General features: G+C 24.9%; 3 protein-coding genes across 3 annotated transcripts; all 3 read right to left on the bottom strand.

The window, feature by feature from the left end:
- Positions 1 to 1,321: 1,321 nt before the first annotated feature.
- Positions 1,322 to 4,245, bottom strand: LOC112596599 (actin-like protein 6B). Its single transcript, XM_025342361.1, has 5 exons — positions 3,996 to 4,245; positions 2,917 to 3,308; positions 2,590 to 2,841; positions 1,715 to 1,894; positions 1,322 to 1,652 (listed from the first exon to the last, which is right to left on the bottom strand). The coding sequence occupies exons 1-5, from the start codon at positions 4,243 to 4,245 to the stop codon at positions 1,437 to 1,439; spliced, it is 1,290 nt and encodes a 429-aa protein (XP_025198146.1). The 3' UTR covers positions 1,322 to 1,436.
- A 6,157-nt stretch (positions 4,246 to 10,402) lies between these two features.
- Positions 10,403 to 13,998, bottom strand: LOC112596602. Its single transcript, XM_025342363.1, has 4 exons — positions 13,839 to 13,998; positions 12,430 to 12,574; positions 11,480 to 11,740; positions 10,403 to 11,228 (listed from the first exon to the last, which is right to left on the bottom strand). Exons 1-4 carry the CDS (start codon positions 13,996 to 13,998, stop codon positions 10,403 to 10,405), a joined length of 1,392 nt encoding a protein of 463 aa, XP_025198148.1.
- Positions 13,999 to 18,729: 4,731 nt separating this feature from the next.
- Positions 18,730 to 21,548, bottom strand: LOC112596627 (putative leucine-rich repeat-containing protein DDB_G0290503). The gene is made up of 3 exons (XM_025342390.1): positions 21,524 to 21,548; positions 20,367 to 20,779; positions 18,730 to 19,728 (listed from the first exon to the last, which is right to left on the bottom strand). Exons 1-3 carry the CDS (start codon positions 21,546 to 21,548, stop codon positions 18,730 to 18,732), a joined length of 1,437 nt encoding a protein of 478 aa, XP_025198175.1.
- Between the last annotated feature and the right edge of the window lie 1,128 nt (positions 21,549 to 22,676).

Genomic DNA, 22,676 nt, shown 5'->3' with positions numbered 1-22,676 from the left:
ACTACTCAACTATATAAAATTCTTTAAACTATTATATTTTGATATTTAATTAAATATTAGTTTAGTCAGTACATCTTCCATTTAATAATAACCTTTTTTTTTTTATGAAATACAATTTACATTTTTTTTTTTAATAATTTAATATTTTTATAATACAAATTGCCTTAACTACATCATAGTGTTACGATTAAAAATAGACTTAAAATGTTTAAAGAAAAAAATAATTAAGAAGTTGGTTTGATATCATCATTCATCATAAATGTTTATTTACAAAAATAATGGTTAGCACAAAATATTTTTAATAATAATATCATAATAAACAGTAATAAAAGATTAACGTTAGGTTTTATTTCGTTTTATATATAGCGTATTGTTTAAGCGCACTACAAATAGGTAGATACTAGATGCGTATAAATAATAAATTTATTACAACATATATTCTTCAAATATAAGCCTAGTATTTGATGAAATAAACAAATTTTTTTCTGTGAAAAATAAATTTAATTCAAGTAGTTTAAGTAGATTTTTTCTCTTAAATTATAAGAAAAAATGAATTTTTTTTTTTAATGAAAAATGTAAGTACAATTATTATTATACAAATAAAATGTAAATACTTATACTAAATAAACATTTAAATTATTATATTATATGTTACAAATTGTATGAGCGCATTTAAAATTTCTCATTTATGCTAGAAAACTTGTTTTAACACAGAAAACTTATAAATAAACCACTCGATTTCACACAAAACATTTTAATATAACTATGTGCTTAAACATACATTTTATTTTCTTGTTACCTATATTATTTTATTCGGCTGAATCAGCTGTATTTAAAAATATTATTAGGAGCCCTACTAGTGTTTATTTAAAAAGATGCAATAATTAGGCAATATCAAATTTCATCGTCACAACCCACGATATTTGAATTAAATTATATTATAACAACCCTGCTGACTAATAATGAAAAGCATGAGTTTTTGCTCAACACAAAGTTTACAAGAAAAACTCTCAAGCTTTGTAGAGTGATTTCATTTCATTATTTATTTATTTATTTATTTTTTTTTTTTTTAAGAGGATAATTTTACTTCAAATTGTACTTCAATTCTTAATAACGTTGCTTACAACAAAAATAATAATGAAAACAAAACTTTGTAAAAATTGGTTATATTCAAAATTACATCGTATGATAATAATTTAAAAATTAAATTTTGAAAATCGAAGTTCAAGTATGCTCTATAAGAAGTCTTTTTCTTTGTGAAAAAGAAAATTATTGCAATTAGATCACTTTACATGGAATGAGCTTTTCTTGTAAGGCGTATTTTTGAGTATAAAATAAATCACTTACAAATCCCTTATGCAAGTCTTGAAAATAAGATGCGAATGAGATGTAATTTTATTGATATGTACAAACTAAGGCAGTCAATATTAATATTATTAAACACACTTGTTGTGAATTTGACCTTTGCCTCCATCGTTATATTCTTGATGACTAAACCACAATTTTTGAAACGTCCCGGTTGATGCTACTATTGAACCGCCAATCCAAGCACCAAATCGTCTTTCAGCAGATCCATTAGGTGAAATCGTTTTCAATCTCATATTGGAGTGTACGCGTGCTGTGAGATCCCGATTTAACCTCTCTGGAAAACCCTTTAGAAACAAATGTATATTAATAAAAAATTGTATTTAAAAATAAAGTTAAAATATTTTACTTGTATCAATGAATTTCCACCAGTGATGACGATGTTATTATATAAGGTAGGTCTTATATCCATATCACACATTCCTGCGCTAGTGATGACAATATGACTTATGCTTAACATAGAACCACCCATATCAGGGCTAGGATCAAATAACATTTCAGGTATTTTGAATCTTTCATTACCAAATTCCTTAAAATTATAACATTATTTGTATATGTATTTAACTTTTTTTTTTTTTTTATTAAACATTATATTAGTACATTTATTTTTTAATTATTTTATTTATTAATTTTATATATATATTTATATATTGAGAATTTTCATTCATAATTTATTTTGCTAACTTATATTTACAATTATATATTGTCACTAAAGAAATAATTTATAAGATAAGTAAGTCTATACTATCAATTATTATAATAGTTAAATATATTGAATTCGCCAAATAATTTTATATTAATACTTGTTGAAAAATAATTTTGTAATCATCATTTTAATAAACATCATTGAATAATTGGTCTATTTTAAATCATCACCTTGATTGTTTTTGTTTAAAAAATATTCTGAATGGAGAAATAAATGTATTGTTTTATATTATGATGTACTTTTTATTATTTATTTTTGTGTAATTAAAAATCCTTAAAAATTTAATAAAGATTTCTCGTATTTACCTTTTTTTTAACATGTAATAAGAATAAAAGTTCACCGAAAATTTAAGTATGACTCAAACTTGAGTAGTTTTATTTTAGCTAAATAAGATCTTATAAAAAATTAATGGCTTTATAGTGTCCTCGCAATTATAAATAATTATTGGTGAAAAAAAAGTTGAAATATTATTTTTATTGAATTTTACCACTTAAATATGAGCTTAAAATTAATATTACTTGATTGTAGCCGTTAGGAAACTCGTAATGAGAAGTTGGTAAATTTGATACAATTTTATCATCATATGGAGTTTCAGAGACTTGCAACACAGAATGCTTAAAATCTTGAACGACTGATTGGCACATATAATTATACCAAGAGTCTGTCACTTCTGGTAATGTCCTTTTTTTTGTCCATATTGGTTTTTCTTTTTCTTTTATCAGTGTCTTTTTTGCTATCATGTAATGTGGTGTAACTTCAATATTATTTTCCTATCAAAAATAAAATTAAAAATTGAAATAGACAAATAGATTATTACCATAATATAACAATATTATAGGACTTACAGCCAAGTACTTTTTGCATTGCGTGCTAATGAAATTTCCACCCAAAGGACATTTTACAACAGCAGAAGGTATTATAAAGCCATCGTGCACAGGAATGGCAGACGTATGTACTGCGCCACTATCAACGACAATACTAGTGGAACGGCCACAAGAAAATGCAGCTAATACAGCATTTCTACAAAGATAAATAGCCGGCACTTGGTACTTTTCAAACATTATTTCCACCAATTTCTCTCTTTTAGATTTAGTATTTAACGGCGATTCACTAAATAATATTGGATGATATTGTGGCTCTGCGTGCAAGCACTTTGAGTAAGAATAATCAATAATCTTTTCAAATAGATCCCAGTCGTCGATCATTCCGTCTTTCATACAGTTCTTTAATTCTTTGTCTTAAAAAAAAATAATAAATATTAAATTTGAAATATTACTCAAGTAAAATTGTTCTCTTAGGTTAGAGAAAATATTAAAATTAATGATAATAAACAATAAATAATAAAAATAAAAATAACAGTGCAAACAAGAAAATATAACACGATTTCCTGTCCACTCTTGAGTAGTTACTTATTATATTTTTTGAGGATCACCAGTCATATTAAATTTATAAGATACACTTTAATTGATATAGTGAATTAATACGAATGGTATAACATATTTCATTTTAACAACCAATAAGCGACTCATTGAAATCACAAGTTAATGCTAAATAATACTAAATTAAAAATTATTTGGTATTTATACCAAATCAGAGAACAGAAGAAATTTATTGGCCTTCCGGAAAGAAAATTCCATTGTTTAAGTTCTATCATACTAATGCAGTAAGCTAATAAATACCTAAAAGCTTATTTCCAGGGCCGTAGTAAAAGCAAATAATTTGAATGGTGCAGTAGTATAGACAATTTTTGTAAACCTTTGGTATTAGACCATAATATCTTTACAGAACTTTTCATTACGTATTATAATAATATACATTTTAAACTCATACTACTACTACCATGGAGTGACGAACTTTTAAAAAGAAATAGAATATGATTATTTTGTATATAATACAAATTTAATGTAAGTAAATTCTTATTTACCTTTACGAGGAACGCACAATGACGTAACATCAATGAAATATTTGGTGTTCCCGTTGATCCGATTACCATATTTTGCACCGGGTTCCAACGCACTCGTATCTGGCGTCCCATCATTCAATACACCAACTATGGACGGTATTTCTGCTTTTGGAGAATCGTCTTGGGCGAAGCCAATTCGCATCGATTGTGATCCTAAGTCGAACACCATCGCACCAATTTCATCCCCACCATACAACATATTGATATTCATGTTTCTGATTTACTATTCACGAAAATAAATAGATCACAATTTTATTCACGAAAAAATGCAATATTATAATTATAAAGTAGACGTTGGAGATTTAGGATTCTGGTTACGATACCTTCACTCATTACGAACAATCAACATAATAACAACAATAACAATTGGAATGTTGATCGACAACTACTGATGATTAAACAGATCTGTTTTTATTGTATTCTTAAAACAAACGTACTTACAGTATTGCCAAACTTCAGTGTTATTACGTTGAGTCAGTTTCGACGATTATTTCTTAGTATCCACTGTTAGAAATGAAAATTGTTATGGACTAGTAATGGTGTACACACCAGCAACGATGCAGTGTTTGATATTATGCAGAACTAAAACTTAACGTTTGGGAATAGGAGGAAAAAAATCAATAAACTAACCGGTAGGAGGGACCATCAGTGTGAGAGTATATTATGTGAGAAGGAGAAGTCACTAATATTGATTTTAACTACCAACATGAGGGTAAAAACAGATGTGTTTCACCCGTATCTCCAGACGTGAATGTCGAAGGGAGCAGATCCCCTTTTTCCTTTATCCTCCGAATCTTTTTATATCAACACCCTCTCTCAAATTCTCGTAATTTTTTACCTCTCTACCTGTTATAATTTGTAAACCACACATGTCCAATGGTTAAATATAACCGACTTATAACAATAATATTTTAATAATAAAAAATAACAACACAATAAAAATATATAAATGTAAAATATGATATGCTTAAAATTGTTGTTCTCATTCCCATCTACTAAGTACATTATCATAAATTAGTATGAACGGGAATTAGAATGATAGATTTAATAGTTTATAGTCAGTGGTACAAACAGGAGTGAGTTAAAAATTTGTGACTCTTTCTGGCTCTTATAACCATTATTTTTTTCATTAGATTAAATAATTTTTGATATAAAAAATAAATGTTATTGGATCTAATGCTTTATGACTGTAATTATAATATTATGATACCAGTTATTTTTATAACACTTTAACCCTTTTCTATTCAGATCACCGATACTCGATTCGCCAAAAATTAAACAGGTTTTTATCATTTATCTAACAACATTTCTCAATTTCTCAAAAATGAATAATAAACATTATACAATATTAATAATATTATATAATAACACTATGGATGATGGAATGTCCATATAAATCCCAATATATATATATATATATCTACATATTTTATATTTATATATTATATATATTTATTACTAGGACACGGATGTTGTTGCATTTGCTGCAACTTTTTTTCTACTTTTTCAATTACTTGCTAAGTTTAAAATGCATGCCATGCAAGTACAAACTAAAATCTAAAAGTTTTGAATGCATTTTTCTGCAATTTCTGGAATTTTTGAATTACACAAAATTACAACTTTATTGAATTTACTCATTTATAAAACAATTTTAACAATTTTTTTAAGTATTTATATATATTATAATTATATTAACATTTTATCTTTATTTCTTAATTTGTTTATTCACTTAACTTGACATTAAATCAACTATATTCGTTGCAATATTCCCTAAACTAACAACGATGATTACCCAACACATCTGGTTTATTGTAAGTTGTCTACCTAAATCTTCGATCATGCTACATACCATATTTAGCCAGTAGTTAATTAACAAGTAGGTTATAACATTTATCTTAAAAATAAATATTATATACGATACTAGTTGAAAAAAAATTGAATAAAGTGATATATCAAAATGATTGATGTTTCAAAATGTAAAGTGTATTAATCTGAGATACATACGTTAAAAATCACCTGGTGGTGATAAAGTTTGAAAATAATGTATAATTTTTACATTGATGTAAATTGATGATGATTATACAATATTTATATTTAGTTTTTGGTATTATTGATATTTTTTGGTTAAATATTGAACTTCAAATGTCTAAGAAAATAGTGTTTGTCCGTTTATGATTTTTTTTGTGTTTATTTTTATTTTCGTTTCAAAATAAATTACTTACGTGGAATTTTATACTATTCAAGGCTCGGATATAATAATTGAACATTTTATAAATTTTTAATTGTAAAATAATTTTCAAATTCTCGTGATTTTTACGTAGTTTGTCATAATTTTAAATTCAAATAGTTATATAAAAATAAAATCATAAACGTGAATTTTTAATATTTTTAAATAGCTTGATAAAATGTTAATTAAATTATCAATATTTTTTCTTTGAAATTGGTCGCCAAAAAGTATTGAAGAAAAAAGTAAAAGATTTGATTAATTTCATATATATATATATATACACACACACTGCACATCACTTGGTACAAAATCTAAAATATTTTATGATATTAACTATTGTTTGATTATGAAATAAATAAATAATAATGAATACCTCTACAGCCGTTTTCTTTTAAACGTCTGTTAAAGATATTCAATTAAATTTATTGATTTATTGTCGTGGTACCTCCACTGGGAAGCAATCCGTCTAAACTGTCATTATTATTATTATTTTTTAAATTTAATTTAGATTCTATTATCAATTATTCTTATTGTTCTTTCTCTTTTTGAAACAGATTGAATAAAATAATATGCACAAAAATAAATTTATTGATTAAATGTTGAAGTGTATAGCCTAAAAATATATTTCTATCATAAAATAATTAATTATTTGTATTTATTTGACAGAATATCAGGAAAATTATATTTTATGTATTCTAAAATTTCAAAATATTTCAACGTGTGGGCTTGGCTAGCAGTTAATCCAATAAATATTCATTATCATATTAATTAATGTTTAATTAATAATATTCTGAAAAATCATTGCAAAATTAAAATAATGAAATTCGGATATAAATTGATAATTTATGTATGATAGAATTTAATCTCAAAGATTACTTATAAATTTGAAAATTTAAATTAAATTGAAATATTATCGAAATGAATATAAAAAAAATCGGTTCGAATATCTACTGAGACCCATGTACTAGACTCTCTAGACCCCTGGTTGCTGATAGTTAAAATAATTGATTTTAAAAAATACTAACGAAATTTGAAATACACTGCGTTTGTTGACACTTTTTGAGATGATTATCTGAAATTCGCTTATACACTTATGACGTCATTATGAGTAATTTTTTGTAGTTTATAGTTTTCAGAAAATATTGTAAAATATTGAAAAATGACATGTTCGAAGCATAATTCTGATTCGATTTTCTATATTTTTTGAAGTAACCTTTTTAGTAGTTTTTCATCTAAATGAAAATTTTCAAAAAATATTATTTTACCTAAAATACTGCTCTTTTTAATTAAAATAAAGATAATATAAGACAATAACAAATTAATATTGAATTCTAAAACTCCTTGAAACTTTAGAAAAAATATAAAATTCAAAAACTATTATGAACTGTTGGGCTAAGTAACTATAATACGAAAAATCAATTATTTAGAAAATTACATCACAAATAGAAAATTATAATACAAACATTTAATAACAATATTTTATAAAATATTATATTTATTTTATAATTTTTTTTTAATTCCAACAAAAAACTTTATATTAAATTTGTTAACATTATGTATAACATTTTAAGAAATTTTTAAGGTTTATAATAGCATTTTGCAACTATGAATTTTCAATATTTTTAATTGGAAAATGAATAATTTATCAAAAATTTTACATTTTCAAAGTTTTTATAAAACCAAAACCAAAATCAAAACTCAAAAAATTTAATTCTTAAAATTTAAGTTTAATTTTTTAAGTATTAAGTATTAATGATTGAATAATTGAATAAAATTTATTATCCCAGCTCAGGATTATTTTTTCTATGTAATAACTTATGAATGGAACTAAATTTAATACTTCTATTTAAAGGGCCTACTCAATAATACACACTCGACACCGACCGAGTACTTATAGTTACCTATTTACCTATTTTTTTTTTTTTTAGTTTAAAAATATAGTTTTTAAACATGTATGTATAATGCTAGTCATTTAAATGTATCAATAATTTACAAATATACCACATGATGCTATACTTACTCATAACATTACCAGTACGTAGCATAGTTCAGTTCCTATAGATAGGTAACGTTTTTATAAGCTTTATAGTTCAATACGTCTTGTCTTGGATAATTTTATTTATTTATTTTTTTTTTTTTTTATGTTACTTCATAAAAATTGTTGGGTACATATTATAATACATTAATAGTACATATTTTGTACCTTTATCATAATGGATAATACAAATTAATGCAAACATTTATATAGTTTATAAATTGTCTGTCTCACCAACATATTGTTTTTAAGAATAATCTTTAGGAAGTGTTAAATAATTTGAGCTGCAAAACTTTTAGTAATCAAATGTATAATATTTTGTCACTTACAACAAAATAAAAAAAAAATCCACATACAGTTAAATTTAATTGTGTTATTAATTAAACAAAAGTTGCTTATAACACAGAGATGACACCAATTATAAGCTGAAAATGAGCAGTTACAATATTTTATTTAAGATATAAAACATTAAACAATTAAATACTTTTTGAATATCAAATTGTTTAGATATTCAATAGCTAATGTTAATGTAAATCTCAAATTATAATTTACATAAAATAGGATTAGTATAAATAACCTTGTATAGTATTAATATATTATCATGTTTTTCTTATAATTTAGGCTTGTAAAGTTAAAATAATGTTTAATTGTAATGTTAAAAGTTACAAAAAAAATTTTTAGTTTGCAAATGCAATAAAAAAAAAAAAATATACATATGATAAAACAAAATATGTACCTAGATATTAAAAAAAAAAAAATAACAAAAAACAAAATTTTTCTAACGGATGTATTATTACTTTGTACAAGCACATTTACTTAATGTATTAAAATAAGTATAAATAAGAAAAAAACAGTAATATAAAACACAAACATATTTTTCATAATTTTTATCAACGATTATAATCATAAATTAGTTTATATTCATAAATATAAACTGTTAAAACTAATATAAAAAAATATACATAAAAGTAGGTATAAATACCAAGTTTTGAAATAGGGTTTGGTGACAGTTGATTAGGGGAAAGTTATTTTTTGTTTACCAAACACACACAAACAAAATAAACACATACACTCAAAGTTTAATGAATATTGTTTGAATCAAATCTCGTTCTTTAAATTTAATAATTTGTACTAACTAGTTATAATAATAAATAGATTTTAATTTTACATGGTCTTCGAAATCATATTTTATTAATATAAATATTGGCTGTGAATCTGTATCAAAATACATTTTTATTAGCTTATTTATACAATATAACTTTCTTTATATAAAGTTAAACAACATACTAATATATTCAATTTTAAAACTTATTTTTTTTTATATATATTTTTAAAATTGTTATGTCATTTTTTAACACATTTTATAAATATATTTTACGATATTTTTGAAAGTTTTCATGATTTAAAATTTATTTATACACATTTTTGTATTTATTTATTTTTATTTAATTTGTACTACACTGGATATAACAGTGTGTATATAATGTAAATTGTAAATTATTTTTATTTAAAAACTACATTTGTTGTTCAGTTGAATAATAGAGACAAACAAGAAGACCACAAATAAATAATTTCCTATACTTAAAAAAAAAAAAAAATGTCTCAGGCAAATAAAAGTAAGTAAAATATCAAATTCAGCAATAATTTATTTACCACTCTTAAGTGCTTTAAATTAATAGCCTCATTTAATATTGTGATGCCCATTTAATATTATGATATATTTATATGCTATTAATGTTTAAACGATTTATTCTATTTAATAAAAAAAATTGTTTGCTACTCGATATGTTTGATATTTGCAAATATTTTATGATGAAACTATGCAATGTATTGACTATGGATATCATTGTATTATTTGTACACTTATTAGACATAATATTATACTATTCCACAAATAAAAAGTAAATATTTCGGACTTTTCAATAGTAAATAAGATTAATTTAATCAAACCCACAATATTATTAAATAATATTACACAAATATATTATTAGTCCAATAGAGTTACGAAAAACATATAATAAACTTATATTTTACTGAGGAACCTGTAATACAGTTATTGAATTCAAACCAATCTAAATCATTACTAACAAAACTTTTCTTTTCAATCTAATAATATGAATTTACATAGTTAGACGGGTCATTGCAATAAAGAGGTACATTATAGTATGTTATAAATCCTTGAGTTGGCGATCCTAGTATATTGCTAAAATGTATAGGCGGTGTGTTTGGTGGTTCAAAGTAGGGTGGTTCAAAGTTGGGTGGTTCAAAGTTGGGTGGTTCATAGTTGGGTGTTAAGTTACCATTTATAGAAGAGGCAGCCGAAGGTAAGTCTGGAATAGAATAAATATCTTTAACTTCAGACACACACTCCAAAATTTTGATTTTCACATCATCAATAGCACGAATACAGAAATCTTCCATGTCTGCTGATACACTCTTGAAAAATAAATCCATTGTCTTAGTGACTCCCAACTTATCATTCAGTATTTCAATTTGTTTTTGTAAGTTGAATAAAATTTTATTTCCTTCGTCAAAATGGGCACATTTTTTACCAGTAGAACAAGACAGATTATCCGATGGTACATCTGAGTTATGATACATTTCTCTGACTTCAGAAACACATTTCAAAATTCTAGGTTTGATGTCATCAATTGCACGAGGACAGAAATCTTGAACATCCAGTAATACGCTCTTAAAAAACAAATCCAATGATTTAGAAGTGTCTGGTTTATTACTAAGCATTTCAATTTGTTTTTGCAAATTATGTAAAATCGTATTTCTCTCCTTGGATTGAGCCAGTTTCTCAGCTAAATAACAAGACACCGAATCTGGTAGTTGTGGCAATGCAAATTCTCTATCATGAGTAGTCTCATCAGTGACGTTTTCTCCGTGTTCATTTTTCAATTCTTTGCTTTGAACGTTTGAAGTGGCACTGTAAATTTTATTAATATTAATAAAAACATATTTAATAACTTGTACGTTAATGACAATGTATAAAGATAAGAGAAGTTGTAGTTAAAATGCAAAATCATGGTTGAGTTATAAAAATAAAATAAATTTAGATTAAAACTATTTAATTTGTTAAAATAGTTCCAATTAAAACATCAATTGTGACATATACTTATAGGTATTAATCGATTAAATTTATGTCATGCGTCAAATATACATAAATTTGGAACTTACTTTTGATCATATTGAATTGTGACCGTAAATGAAGTATTATCAAGTATTTCAATTTGCTTTTGCAAGCTGTTATACAATATTTCATTTCTTTCTTTTAATCCTTCTGCTAAAATAGCCGCTATTTTGTTTTCTTTTAATTGAGTAGTATTCTCAGCAGAAGAAGAAGTTGGCAATGCTAAATTATTGTCATTCAAAAACTTAACATCAATCTGTTCCCCAAGTTGCAGTTGTACTTCACCATTTTCATTGTTAGCTTTGATGCTGTAATTTTTATTTTTTAATAATAATATTTTAGTATTGTATCATTTGTTTATATATATATATATATATATATATATGGGGTGATGCATTTACCTAATACTATAAATAGGCACTTAAAGTTATTTAAAAATATTTAATTTTTTTGAAGTTGTAAAATTAGTTTATAAAATTATGTGTATAATATTTGATAAATAAATACAATTATTCTAAAATGTTTGAAATTAAAAAAAAAAAAAAAAAAATGGTGTTTAAAATAAATCAATATTAAATAAAAAAATACAATTTTTTTAAATATTTAAACAAAAACTCTGTATAACTCTTAACATGACAGTAGCAAAATTAATTCTGAAATTGATCTAGATTGTTTTTGTATTAATGAAAATGTTATTTTTAAATCAAAAATTAATTTCACTCAATATGTTATATAAAAAAACTACTACAAAAGCATTGAAGTGTTCCTGGAAGTTATTGATTATAAATTTACAATTAATTTAATTACACAGGAACAAACTCAACAGATATATAATATAGAAATAATCAATATTAAATAAATCAAACATCTATGAATCCTTTTTATAAAATTAAAATCCTTAAACTAACCAAATTTAATATGATATCTTATTAATTATTATATATATATATATATTATATATGTATGTATGTATATATTTTAAACTATTAAAACTTACTTTTGTTCACACAGATTTTCATCTAGAAATGATACATAAGTAGTCAATGGCCAATTGTTATTCATTGATGATGCAGTTTCCATGTTACTTTTACTCTTCAAGTAATATGCTTTTATGTTTTTCCATCGTCTCTTACATTGATAAACTATTAATATAATATATTTAATTACTAGTTAAGCAATAATGATTAGAGGTAAAATTAATAACTCAATTCTTTTATAATTTTTATATATTATCTATAATACTTGTTTAATAAGATATTGTATAATATTTACTATTTAGTACCTATGACAAGAAGTTTTAAGAAATAAAAGTTTAAATTCGATAAAATATTTTTAAACAAAGCCATAATTCGTAAAAAAATTAATAAAAAAAATATTTTGACTATCAAACTATAGTAAATGTTGATCTTTATGCAAAATGTATAAGTAACTAAATAAATAATCATATTTTTTATTTATACAAGTATAATTTTCCGAGCCCAATTTATAATAACAAAAAAGTCATCTGTAACAACAACAGGTCGGCCAACGAGTATGGATAATGAAAACTTTAGTTTTGCGCCACGATTTTTACAATATATTATGTACATAATAAGTAGATACTAAGACTAAAATTAACTTCGAACGAAAATACTCCACTCCTCAAGCTCTGTTTACTCATAAAAACGTATTCCAACATCTTACAAATTTCCCCTATTTAATTTACGCTCAACGTTCTTATAGTACAAAATAAGAAGTTATTAATTGTATGCATTATATAATATTAATATATTATATTGTATATTTAAGTATGTACATTTTTTTTTGATTTCTCGTATCGTTATTTTTTTTTTATATACACAAAATTATCTCTCTCAAAGAAACTACACAAAAAACGCTCATAAACTTAATCGAATCCACGAGAAAAGTGACAACTATCAATGTTTTAAGTACTTGTTTTTTCCTTTTTATTATAAATACATATATTACGTATTGTGAAATAACTAAAATATCTACATAAATGTTAAAACATGTAAGTTATACACTATAATAAATAATAATGAAAAAAAAAAAAAATGTTATATGAGAAAACGATTTTTAATTGATAATATTATTTTATGTATACATTAAATAAAAAAAAAAATATAAAAAATGTTTCTGGTTTCCGACGGAGTGAGTCATAGATAAAAACTATTGACTTCAAATGTCATCAAAATTATTATCTGATAAACAATGAAAAAAGCCCATTTAAGCCCCCCTCCCCAACAACTACCTTGCTATATCGTTATACTCGCACATATTATTAAATTATTTTATTGAATAGATGGTACCTATGTCATAGAATTATATTATGATTACACAATCACTCACCTACAACACAACATTATAATAATAATATGACAATAGATTTATCATTAAGCTTTTTACCCGATTTTCCGATGTCGATCGATATTTCGTTCCATACGCGGTCCTTGAACACATTATCCTTGTGCTTTTTGTGCTTGACGTCGTACAGCTCGCGGTGTTCGCGGATCAAGTCGACCAAGATAATGTCGTCTTCGTGAGTAAATCCGTTAACGCTCGGCATGACGATGAGACTGGGAAAATTATTAGAACCTTCAACACACGTCCCGTAACAGCGGCGGTTACTGCGATACAAGCTCTCGGTCCCCGTAGTGGCTGAAACACACGCTAATACGGAGCGGCGCTACTAAACATATGGACCAGCGCAGTGTATACTATAGTGCTATATATTTTGTAGTAATATTAGTTGATGTGTATATACACACGCGCATTGGCGGCGGCAACAATTGATCGGCGGCGCACGAAAAACCGAAGGCTTACTCCCCCGTCCACCCTTGGTTACTCTACCGCTACCAAAACCACCCACAAAACGCCGCCGATTTTCCCGCCGCCGCTATAGACCCTAAGCTGAGGCGACGACTGAGCTCGGGTAGATAGTATCTACCTATTTGAAATTATTTTCGCGAATGGTTTCGGTTGAAAAAAATATATTCCTATAAATAAAACATAGTGTACAAAAAACATACCTATTTTATTAAAATATATTACAATTGTAAAAATATTATTACTACGACTTTTTCGAATCAAACGAAAACCTTTTTCTCCGGTAAAATTTGGTGTTGTCGACACGTGCCGTGTGAAATCATTTTATTTAGTACAGGGGCATTTTTTTTTTTTAAACTGTTGTACCGTGAAATGAGATTTTAGATTACCCATTACTACGTTCGTTTACGTTTATATAAAAATACACTTCGAGATTCGATAAATTCCACTTCGATTTCATACGTGTTACAGAACTGTCCTACTGTATAAATATATCATATTTTTTTAAATTTATGAAGTTTTAGATCACACCTATTTAGTTAGTTGATTTTTAACACACACATTTTTCTATCATCGCAAACGTGACATTCTAATGTAAACGATTTATTTAAATTTTTAAAAATATGATAAGCAATGAAGCATTTTATCACAGAATTTATTTTAAGCGAAATGCTATGAAGTTTGGTATTATAACTAATTTCTGCCACAGTATTTTATAATATATGATATTTTTAAATAGCATTTACTTAACATTTTTTTTTTTTTGATTAATTTATTTCCTAAAAAATAACTTTATTATACTGTCGTAGCACAGGGTAAATACATAATACTAATGGTTGTTGATACATTAAATAATTGACTTAAAAACTTGAGATTTACGCTTTTGACTGTCGCCGGTGGTGATGAATAAAATGTTGTGGATCAAAAACTAAAAACGGTAATTTAATTATTTGGACTTGCATGAAGGTTTTGTAACAACACAACCAATGATGTGTAATAGAAATGATATTGACTGTTCTGATATCTTCACTGTTTAAATTTGTTTTCCGTTACAACTGAAATAACCGATATTGTCGTCTGTCATTTTTTGCTTAATGTCTTTGATTTCCGATAGCATAGTGAACATTTCTGAGTTTTTCATTTATGATAGTAATTAGTAATTATAGAATGCAATTCTTAATAAAAGATGATTAATTAAATTAAATAAACAAACGTGTCAAGTTAAGTTAAATGCGTTTTATAATAAGACACGGTGCTGTAGTAGTTAGAATTTATTTTTATTTTTTTTGTGGAAGAGATAAATTAATTAAGGAATTTTATTGGAACCAAAACTTTACTTACGATTATTAAAATTTACTATAGTGTTGGTGTTTATTCCCAAGCTACGCCTTATAATCCCTCTTTCTAACCACAGACATAAAAACAAATAGGTATGACAATTATTTAAAAGGTTAATATTTTAACCGGGAAGATTGCAAACAGAAACTTGTGTGAAAATTTAATTATTTCAAATACATTTGAGTTTAATCTAATCGGTGATTACGAAACAGTTGTACAAAAATTAATTCTTATGACTATAATATTTTAATCCTAAGAAGATTATTAAATCCCATGGTTATGGCTGTGGCTGATAATTAAGTAAATATAAAATTACCTAAACAAGTAAAAAAATTAATTAAAACATGATGACATGTACTGACTATTGCTATTTCCATTATAGATAAAACACTTAAAATAAAATCAAAAAAATAATATTTTAAAGAAAATTAGATCTCTGTTTTCGCATTTATTTAGTAGGCATTCGGGTATTTATTCTACAAGTTAAAATATAATTAATACCTATTTGTTTATTTATTTTCAAACATATTTTAATAGTTATAACTATTTTTAAATAATATTTTGTAAAATAAATTTAATTAATAATTATCTTCAAAATATTTATTTAAAACTAATATTTTTTTTTTGGTTTTTTTTCTCTAGAACCCTTATAGAATCAATCAATGTATATTTCAATACTCCACATATATGTTTTACTTTTAAAATTTGGGATTTTAATTTGTAGCGATTATTGAGATTACTTGTAACATAAAAACTACGTAGAATTAGAAGTATATTGTTACATATTAATACGAGGTGTTTTTACTGTTTTTAGTAATAGTCAATAGACAGTTGGCATAAATTATATTGAAATTAATGGCGTCTATGACAAATTGATGATTTTTATTGTTTATATTTTCACCTAGGTACCGTTAAACGATTTCGATGAGTGCGTTCCTTGGCTCTGTAAACTAAATTTTTTTCTTTAAAATTTATATTATGCTATAGTAACAAATTCGTAACCACAAATTTAGAATTCGTTATCTAAAGCTCATACCACAAAATCAAAATTTTCCATGTGAGTATCTCGGTATGTTAGGTTACAAATTCAAAATTTATAGTTAAAAATAGTTGCGAATTGATTACTATATAGCATAGCATCAATTTCAAAGAAAACATTTTAGTTTGTGATGCCAGGGTAATGCATGTAATGTTGACCCGTGAACAAATAAGTCATCGTTGTATTAATTTATTATTGAAAAGGTAATCATCATAATGAAATAAATAATCAAATGACAAGCATCGATTTTGTGTAGTTACCATAACTGTTATATTTAATATTATCTATATATTATTTATATTATTATCAGTAGTATATAATATTTGTTTTGAGAAGTATTATTATTATTATAATTATTGCTAAGTGGTTAATGTTTGCATTATCATTAATATTAACGGCCATCGTTTGAAAGAAAAATATAGAGAATAAATAGGGAAAGAGCAAAAAAGAGACAAGGAAAACGGAAAAATAGAAAATAAATAGAGAAAAACCAATAGAATGTTTAATGTATATGTGTATTGTATACCTACTATATTATATAAAGGGCCTCATTCATTCACCATAATGTTATTAACAACATCACTGGTCTATACTTGGAGAAAATAAACCTTCTAATATACGTATACCTATTTATATATATATTATTATTATTATTATTTAATGTCAACAAATCTTATAAAGATGAGGTGAAGTAGGTTTTTGATTTTATTGATGTTTCTATCTCGTCGGTCTGTTAAACTTGTATTTAATTATACACAATCGGTCTTTGCAGTAATAAAATCCGAAAAATTCTGTCAAATATTCTACGATGGAAGAATACATAGATTGCGACAGATGTAATTGTTGTACGTAGTGATAATTTTGAAAATCATTATGAGGTACCATGTTTTTTAAGAACCACTACCTCCAGGGAAGCGGTAATCACCCCTACTATCCCATATTCACCACTATTAGCTATAAAAAAATCTATAAAAAAGTATAGTTAGACTATACTTTTAATTTAAAAACCATAAAATAAAATTATGTAACATTAAGCACATTCTTCTTAGTATCTAATTGACCGCACAATCTAATGCTTCACCTAACGACTAATACAAAATAATAAAAAAAAATCGTTATCTCATTATTATAATAATACTATGATATTATCAGGTAATAACTTATAGGTATTACATTTGCATATTTTGTAAACAAAAAATTAATTTTAAACATTTTTCGCTGACACTTAGTATTTTTAGACCTTTTTTATTTTTTACGCAGTTTTATGACATGATTAAACAACATTTTTAAAAGAAATTTTATTCCTATCATTATCGTTTTTTCTTTTTTAGACAACAACATTTAGTTTTTATATTTACCAAAGAATTTTTACATACACGTATGCTGCAATATTATACAAATAAAATTAAATATCAGTAATAATTAATTATTTTTATTTAAAGTTTAAAGAGTGGATTAGAATTTTAGAAATTAAACACTTTTGGTACTTGGAGGTAGTAAATGCATCTGTACCCAATCGACCAAATATTGGTTATTATTCTACACATCAAAATTTTTACCTAGTATTCGGAGTTTCTAAGCACATATGTAGATATATAAATATTGTAAGTATTGATTAACTTCTAATTAATATACTATCGGGCAATACTTAATAAACTTAACTATAAATTCTAAATCTACTCAAGCTTTAATTTCAACAGTAATATATATCTATAAAAAATAAATAATAATTATAAAAAAATATTCACTAAAAACTCTATACAAGCAGCTTATAAGGTACATCGTAATTAATAACATCGTACTTATTCATGTCATTTAGCTTAATTTTAAAAGAGATAGCCATTTAATGCATAAAAATAAAATAATACGTAGCCTAAATTGATAACTCTCAAATTATAGTAATAATATAGGTGACTAATATGTACCTATATAATATTATTATTAACAGTAAACATAATAGCATGATAAAAAAAAAAAAAAATAATGCTTTAAAATAACAGTTAAAATAAATTTTATTTTATTTATATTTATTTTTCTTCTATACAATATATAGAATCAATTTTAGTGACTTGAATAATTTAAAGCCAATTATTTTTAAGAGACATACCCAATACTTTGTTGTAAGTCATCTAGATCACATTTCAATTTTTTTAGTTCCATTTTATACTCATCGTTACAAGAATCACACGATTTTTTAGCATATTTTTGGATAACAGCTCTTGTATTGGTAGACAGACCACATGTAAATTTCATGTCTGTTGTGGAATTTGCTGTTCTACAGGAATTTTCGCATTTCTTTGTTGGACAACAAGGATTAGTTTCACATTTCTCTGTTGGACAACTAGGAGTAATTTCACACTTTTTTATTGGGCAACAAGGATCAGTTTCACATTTCTTTGTTGGACAACTAGAAGTAGTTTCGCATTTCTTTTTTGGACAACAACAAGGGTTATTTCCGCATTTCTTAGGGCAACAATAAGCTTCGATATTGCATTTGATTTGCTCAATTTTTTCTGATAGTAAACACATTTGTTTTAGTTGACATTCTCTTTCGTAAAGTTTATTTTTCAATGTACTTGTTTCCGTACATTTACTTTCATTTTCTTGTTGTAACTGCAAATTTTTTTCCTTCAAAGAACCTAAATCATTGTTCTTTGCACAAATTTCTTCTTGCAATTTCTGTATCCGATTTTTCATTTCCAAATAATTTTTTACTGTCACTTTATTCACTTCTATTAATTTTGAAGCAAACTTTTTGGATTTACATCTCTCTTCGTTTAATTTACACATTGCTTCGTCGTATCGTATCTCTAAGTCATTAAACTTTTTGCAGCTAATTTTCAACTCGTTTGATAAATGTTCTCGTTCTTGCCTGAATCTTTCCTCCATACGATTAGCAGATAATTTTGTGTCATATAGACTTTTTTTTGTGCATTTTAAGTCCATATTCAACATTCTGTTTGTCTCATTCAATTTATTGCATTCATTTTTACACTCCTCAAATTCCTTGCGAACTTTACAGAGTTCCTGTTCATTACATTTCAAATTCTTTTTTAATTTATTAACCATTTGGTTTTTTTCTTCCAATTCCGACTAAAAATTTTAAATTCAAATTTGTGAATACTTTAGCAATAGTATATAGTTATTAAGTTTTTAATTATAGTAATTATATATGAAATATGAGTCCGAGAGTCCGAGTGATTTATTGTATAAAAAAAAAAAAAAAAACAAAATTCGATGGGTTCATACTTTATAATGTATACTATATATTATGTGATTGTATATTAGATTAGCTTTATCTAAAGGAGTATAGATGACCAATGTCATCTTAAAAATTTTTGTTTAACTTAACTTGATGATCATTATAGTCGAATGAAATACACGGCAGTATTAAATTTAGCATTATTATAAATAAATTAAATTAACTATGAAAACAACTAGAATGGAAAGTCGATCATAAGATTTATAACGAAGTTTACCTATATATTGAAAATTTTACTTTCGTCTGTAGAATAAAATTCATTGTTCCTGCAAGAGTAGTTAACTTAATATGATATATAAGTATTTTTAATTACTAATTAGTGTAATATAATATTTTTTATAAATTTAGATTTATGAAAATTAAAATTAAAATCCTTAAACAATCTAAATTCATTTTTTATCATATTCTAATAGGTACTGATTTTTATAGTAATTGTATCATTCTATCATTAAGAAAATAAAGTATTCACTTGAGTTGTACATAATTCCCTCTCAACACATTTTAAAGTTGTTTCGGTTTCTGTTAACTGTAATTGTAATTTATTTTCATTACATTTTGCAGCTTTTAATTGACGATTTAAATAGTTGTTAGCATCTTCCAATTCTCCGTATCTGTGTTCCCATTTATACTCTAAATCCGCGGCTTTTTTAAGCTTTTCTGATTGAATATCACATGTAGCTAATAGTTCATTCAACGCTTTCTTATGGCCATTATAATTGTCTTCTTTACTTTGTTCAAATTGTTTGCATAATTTTTGTAAACTATCTCTCTCAGAAACAACTGCATCAAACTCTTCTAACATTTTATTTAACTTGCATATTTTTTTCTTTTGAAAAGATATAATTTCTGTTAACTCTTGTGTTGTGTCTTTAGAACACATATCTAAATAAATAAAATAAATGTTAGATAATTATTTTGGAAATTGTATCGTACATATTACTGTGAATAACTTACTTCGTATTTATTTATTATTTATAAGTATTTAGAATAAAATTTAAATGTAAAAAAAAATTTGTGAATAATTTGTTTTTATATTTATTGTATTTTGTAGTTTATGACATTTATTTATAATCAAACAAAAGTTCTGTTGCTATACCTGTAATACTAATGTAAATTAATAAAATTATATAACACATAATAACATTTAAAACATACTTTTTATTAAATATTATAATAATTTTCAACTTAAATTTTGCACTTTGTTCATTTTTATTAAAATTTGAACTCCGAGTGTAAATCAAAATATAATATTAATGAATATTTAAATTAAATTAGGTACATTATTACTGAAAATTCAAATGATTTTAAAGATGAATAATATATTATATAAACACTAATTTTGTATAACATATAAAAAGTAATAGTTCTTCATGACCTCTAAAAACCGAAGAATATAAGCTGTATTTGCATTAGAAGTGGAGTTAGAATGGGAAACACACTATGATAAAACTAATCATTAGCCCTATCAACAAAAAAAAAAAAATTTGCTTCACCCCTGCATAGATGATTTTTGCCAGCTCAATCTGCAAAAATATCTATTTAATATGTATATATAGTCGAAGAGATAAATTATAAAGCAATTTTTAAATAGAAATCACTATGAATTTTCTGATCAAAGAATCTTACTCCTCAATCCAGTAATCAAAGTCATGTGGCTATTTAAAAAAATAATATCTAAATGTAACACGTCTGTAATTATTGTCGAATCCGAAGCTCCCCATTCACTTCAATAACAGCTACATTCTCAACACATGTTAACAAAATTTTCAATTTTCAATGAATATTGTTAATTAGTATTGAAGGCATTATTTTTACGTGTAGTATTGGTTATGAAATAATAACAAACGAAACATTGAAAAAACAAATAATACTTGTACCTTTAAGTTTGATAATAAATAATTATTGATTTATTTGCTACAGTTCATTCATTATACCTAAATAAAAAATTAACAAAAAAATTGATACAACAGGTCGTACATTTGTTACGTAATATGTAAGCAGGTTCAGCCCCGGATTAAGGTTGGATTGGGCCCCAGGACACCATACACTTAGTGGGCCCCCTTTCAACTTTACCTTCAAAAAATTTTAACACTACATTTTAAAGACTGTATACTTATATTATTATTAATTCTTGTACAAAAAAAAAAATAATGTTTTGTAATAATTTATTATACATACATTAAAATATTATATACATAATATAGAAAACACTGTTTTGTTTTAGTTAAAAAGAATAATAGCTTAAATTTTTTTCCTTGCTTTTTCTTTAGCGAATTTTTGAATCGTTTCATTAAAATCAATCAATTTCAAAATATCATTTTCAGAGTACAATACCATTAAAGATGTTAAATTTTCCTGAGTCTGGCTTGTTCTATATTTATTTTTTATTCTTGTTAATTTGGAAAATGCTCTTTCGGCTGAACAATTGGCCACTGGGATAGTTAAGTATAACCTAAGAGCAATTAAAATATTTGGGAATACTTCCTGCAATGATTTTTCGTAGAACCATTTTAATAAACTAAATGCATCACTTTCATCAAATGTTACTTTACTTAAATGTAAAAATGTTTGAAATTGAATAATTTCATTTTCAAGTGAAGAGTCAACATCATTTTTATATGTAGAAATACAATTCTTAATACTTTTTTGGACTTCACAAAATTCTATTTTTAGAGTTAGATTAATTATATTGCCTCCATATTTAGATAATAAAAACATGGACTGGACAATAAAACGTCTTATCATGTATAAATTATATGGGTACCTTATGCGAATAGAT

Source organism: Melanaphis sacchari, unplaced genomic scaffold, assembly GCF_002803265.2.
Source record: "Melanaphis sacchari strain LSU unplaced genomic scaffold, SCAv2.0 Contig32_pilon_pilon, whole genome shotgun sequence".
Lineage (NCBI taxonomy): Eukaryota > Metazoa > Arthropoda > Insecta > Hemiptera > Aphididae > Melanaphis > Melanaphis sacchari.
Note: the sequence above shows the minus strand (reverse complement) of the source record. Positions and strands in the feature narration are given on the sequence as shown.

Excerpts from the sequence above, each read along its gene's own strand:
- LOC112596599 (XM_025342361.1), bottom strand. The coding sequence starts at position 4,245 with ATGAATATCAATATGTTGTATGGTGGGGATGAAATTGGTGCGATGGTG. Across the intron at positions 1,895-2,589 it reads TTCCTAACGGCTACAATCAA|GAATTTGGTAATGAAAGATT; the intron begins GTAATATTAATT and ends TATAATTTTAAG. Across the intron at positions 1,653-1,714 it reads GTGGAAATTCATTGATACAA|GGTTTTCCAGAGAGGTTAAA; the intron begins GTAAAATATTTT and ends TTGTTTCTAAAG.
- LOC112596627 (XM_025342390.1), bottom strand. The coding sequence starts at position 21,548 with ATGACTTTGATTACTGGATTGAGGA. Across the intron at positions 20,780-21,523 it reads TTTGATTACTGGATTGAGGA|ATATGTGTTCTAAAGACACA; the intron begins GTAAGATTCTTT and ends TTATTTATTTAG. Across the intron at positions 19,729-20,366 it reads GGGAATTATGTACAACTCAA|TCGGAATTGGAAGAAAAAAA; the intron begins GTGAATACTTTA and ends TAAAATTTTTAG.
- LOC112596602 (XM_025342363.1), bottom strand. The coding sequence starts at position 13,998 with ATGCCGAGCGTTAACGGATTTACTCACGAAGACGACATTATCTTGGTC. Across the intron at positions 12,575-13,838 it reads GATCGACATCGGAAAATCGG|TTTATCAATGTAAGAGACGA; the intron begins GTAAAAAGCTTA and ends TTATATTAATAG. Across the intron at positions 11,741-12,429 it reads GAAAATCTGTGTGAACAAAA|CATCAAAGCTAACAATGAAA; the intron begins GTAAGTTTTAAT and ends TAAAAATTACAG.